General features: G+C 46.7%; 1 protein-coding gene across 1 annotated transcript; it reads right to left on the bottom strand.

The window, feature by feature from the left end:
- Nucleotides 1-33: 33 nt before the first annotated feature.
- On the bottom strand, nucleotides 34-3,724 carry LOC106321534 (RNA-dependent RNA polymerase 1). Its single transcript, XM_013759791.1, has 3 exons — nucleotides 1,324-3,724; nucleotides 1,089-1,239; nucleotides 34-1,004 (listed from the first exon to the last, which is right to left on the bottom strand). Exons 1-3 carry the CDS (start codon nucleotides 3,684-3,686, stop codon nucleotides 186-188), a joined length of 3,333 nt encoding a protein of 1,110 aa, XP_013615245.1. The 5' UTR covers nucleotides 3,687-3,724; the 3' UTR covers nucleotides 34-185.
- Nucleotides 3,725-3,805: the final 81 nt, after the last annotated feature.

Below are 3,805 nucleotides of genomic sequence, written 5' to 3'. Positions count from 1 at the left end.
AATTAGCAATTTCGGAAAAACAATTTTATATAATAACATAGATTTATTTGATTGCAGGATACGAAAATTACGATTTAGTACAAACCAAACATTTAGTACAACGAGCACTCCAAACCACAAACATTTAGTACATAAAAACTCACAACCAAAGGAAAAACCAAAGTTCTTAAAAATCTGGCTAAGAATCAACTCAAACGCATGAGGCCTAACCGCTCAAGAGCCTCCTGCCTTTGACGCCTCCCAACATTAGCCTTCTTAATCCTCACAAGCTTATCATAAACGCACCACGCAAAGCTCAAGAAATGGTCACGGTTCAAACCCTCGTTATAAACTCCCCAGTAACTTCGGTGGTACGTCACATGATACCAAGCCGAGGCCTTTGCAGATTCATTAACCACCTCTTCTTCTTCATCAGAAGCATTGAACCACGACAAAGCTTCTTTCCTAAGCGACCTAACCGCCCTTCCAATAGATTCCGCGTCCCGTCTCTTGGTGAATGACTTCGACATCCTCATGATGCCGCCACTAAGTATCTCAGCTTCTGTCTTAATCCCATAGTAATCCATCAAATTACCTAACTTGTAATCGTAGTTGCCCTTGTGGAAGAAAGCGTCGTCAATATACTCCTCAAATCCGTTGACTTCCATGTCTTTATCATAAGCCTTGGAGGCCACATCAAGAGTAAACGATTTGATCGAGATCAATGGTGGAGCTCGCTCTTTCACCTCTCTGAAGAGCTTACCAATCACGTTATTTGACTCGTACGTCGGTTTGTCTGGCTTCTCCATGAAATCTGGATACTCTTTCACGTAAAGATGCTGAGGTATCTCGGCTGCAACACCTGTTTTGGGGAAATCAACAGCGATAGAGAACTTTCGTGCAAGGTCAATGCACGGGTCACTGAAAGCTTTTAGTGGTTCCTTATCAGCAAAAGCAGTATGAGCATTTGCGATGATTCCAAGACTATCATTCACAATGTAGTTCGTGAAATACTCTTCAATTTCCTGGGAAAAGATTTAGCATATCAAAATTACATATCCAAATGCGAAAATAAAATAAAATAAACAAGTGATCAAAGATATTTTTACCTCAATAGTGACATCATGATCCAAGATTTGAGTTGGTTCAGGAGTGTAGTCCATTGGTTCAGACGTTCCTGTTGGAATGAGTTCAGGATCCCAACATACAAAGTATATATCTCCATCTAAATCACTCCCGGAACACTCATTTGGGTGTGGCCTATGCACAAAAAACACCAGATTCCAATGTAAGTTGCAGACTATTAAAGAAGTAAATTATAATCAAGATTAGACAAGAGTTTACCGCGGGCCCTTCTGCGGGAAAACAACGCAGTCCACCATGTGACTCAAAGCTGGGACGTTGACAGCTTGAAGAACACGCACGTCACCGGGATGGAGACACGGGTTTTTCGCAACCACAACAAGTCCCGTGACGATGTATTTACTTCCCGGCCTAGTGGGATCCGTATACTGCACGACCACTTGACCGTATTCAAGCGTTCTGGTCTCGTCTAGGCATCCCATCATCGATCTTCCGCGAGGAATGAAAACCCGAGTTTTGGTCCGTAGTTCCAACAGTTTCGACGCTCTGAAATTCTGAAGCATCATCGAGAGGAAAGGCTCGGCGTCGGGTTTGTAACCACACAAGATTAGCTCCTTGAGAATCTTCGTGTTCTCCCCTGGAGCCATCAAACCGAGAGCCTCGAAAGCCTCCGTAGGGTCGGTTAAGATGGCGTCGAGCTGGTTCACAACTTCCCTTTGTTTCTTCTCGAAGACATTGTCTTCGACTCCGAGAGTAGACAGAAGCGTGATCAGCTGTCTGTTCATATAACAAGGTTGGTACTTGCTCCACGCCAACACATCCAGCTTCGTGTTCTCCGACTCGAACTTGCTCATGCTCCTCCTCAAAGACAGTTTCTTCGACGAGTTAGGATCAACAGCCACCACTCCTTTATATCCGCCGTAACGGATTTGATAAGCAGACGGGAAAAACTCCGTCAAGCCGCATTTCTTAGCTACGCGTCTAGCGAACTCAGCTGAGATCTTCCCTATACCGTCGGAGAACACATAGTGCGCGTCCGAAGATCTGATCTCGACATCTGGAATCACTTCAATCTCATCTCTCCTAACAGTAAGCGTCTCCCTGGACGAGCTAAACGACTGGCCGAGCCTCGCAGCGTATTTAGCCACGTTTCGTATATTGTCGAATTCACCCATCCAAGCTCTGATGTCGGCTGCGGTGATCCCGTTGACCGGCGCGAACATCCACGCGGAGTTCTCCCTCAGCTGGGAGGAAGAGAATGCGAGAAACTCGAACCTCTTATCACCGATGACAATCCCGTCCCTAAGAACAGAGTTAATCCTCTCGTATAACTTTGTTCTTCTCACGGTAGAGGAGCGTGGAGAGAGATCCATGGAGCGAACTTTCTCGAGATCTTCGTCGACAAACGAGATACGTAAAAAGTTGTTGATGTAGTCTGAGTAGTGACGTAGCACACGGTTCGAAACGTTCACCTCGGGGCCAGAGAAATAGACTCTAGTAGGCGTGACTTGGACTCGATACATGTACACAAGCCCATCGTCTAGAGATATCATCGGAGACTGTGGAAGCTTCCCTTTCGTGACCCATGATGAGTACTCTTCGCGTAGCCAACGAGCGGGAGCGTAACAACATTCAGGGAGGTGAAAGAGCTTCTCGAGACAGTGGTCTATGAGAGCTCTATCGAATCTCTGCGGGTTAAGGAGCTGATAGAAGGCGGGATCGAGAGCTGGTCCTGGGACGCAAGCGTTTTGGACCAGTGTGTTGACTTTGAACAAGATCTCGAAAGGGAGGTAACACCCTGGAGGAGGGTCAACAACAGGGACGAGTTTGTTCGCGTTTGATGAGAAGCTACGCCCGGGTTCGACCACGAAAGTGCTGGCTTCGTGTTCGGTGTAGTTTGCGAAGTTCTCTCTGAAGTCAGGGACGTTGAGATGCACGGGAAGCTCTAAACAAAAGGCTGATGATTGGCTTATACATGAAGAGGAAGTGAAGTCTGTAGTTCTTATCCACTGCTCATCGGACCCGTCGCTGTAGAAATCTAGCAACCCGAACGAGAGGTTAACAGGTTGATCTTCCTTCTCGAAGATCTTCGGAGCACCAATGACCTGAATCACAAGAAACTTCGAGTCTCTACGTCCTTGAGGGGAATGCAAATCGATCTGCCATATGTTCTCGTAAGGAAGCTCGAGGCGATACTCTTTCTCGCACCAAGACATTGAGAAGTGGAGTTTCCGCATCCCGGTTCCGAACGAGACGGCGACGTTTTGAGCGCTCCAGAAAACCGAAAGCTTCTTGGGAGAGACTTGGCATCCGAAGTACATTTTTAAACTCGGGATGTTGTGCAACGAGGCTCTAGGTTTGGGGACGATGTCTTGTTCGACTTCGAAGGCCTTGAGGTAAGATCTTCCGTAGTTGAGACGCTGGCTGGCTAGAGTGACGATATCCCTAGCGAGTCTCTCGGATGTGAACTGAACGATGGCGAAGACTCTAGGACCGCCATTTCTGGGCTGTCTGACTTTGATTGCGTAGACCGTGCCTGAGCCAGTGAGCCTTTCGAGGAAGTTTTTGACTTCCTCTGCGCTCACGCCGTTAGGGAAACCAAACACTTGAATCGTCTTCCCCATTCTAGAATTAAACCTAACAACAACAACATGTGACTCGATGTTACTAAACAATCTAAGATCACTTAGACAAGACACAACGACGACCTACAGACTGTGAAAAGGAAACAGAAGACTTACCA

Source organism: Brassica oleracea, unplaced genomic scaffold (assembly GCF_000695525.1).
Source record: "Brassica oleracea var. oleracea cultivar TO1000 unplaced genomic scaffold, BOL UnpScaffold01909, whole genome shotgun sequence".
Taxonomy (NCBI): domain Eukaryota; kingdom Viridiplantae; phylum Streptophyta; class Magnoliopsida; order Brassicales; family Brassicaceae; genus Brassica; species Brassica oleracea.
The sequence above is the reverse complement of the archived record's forward strand: the minus strand, read 5'-3'. Positions and strand labels throughout refer to the sequence as shown.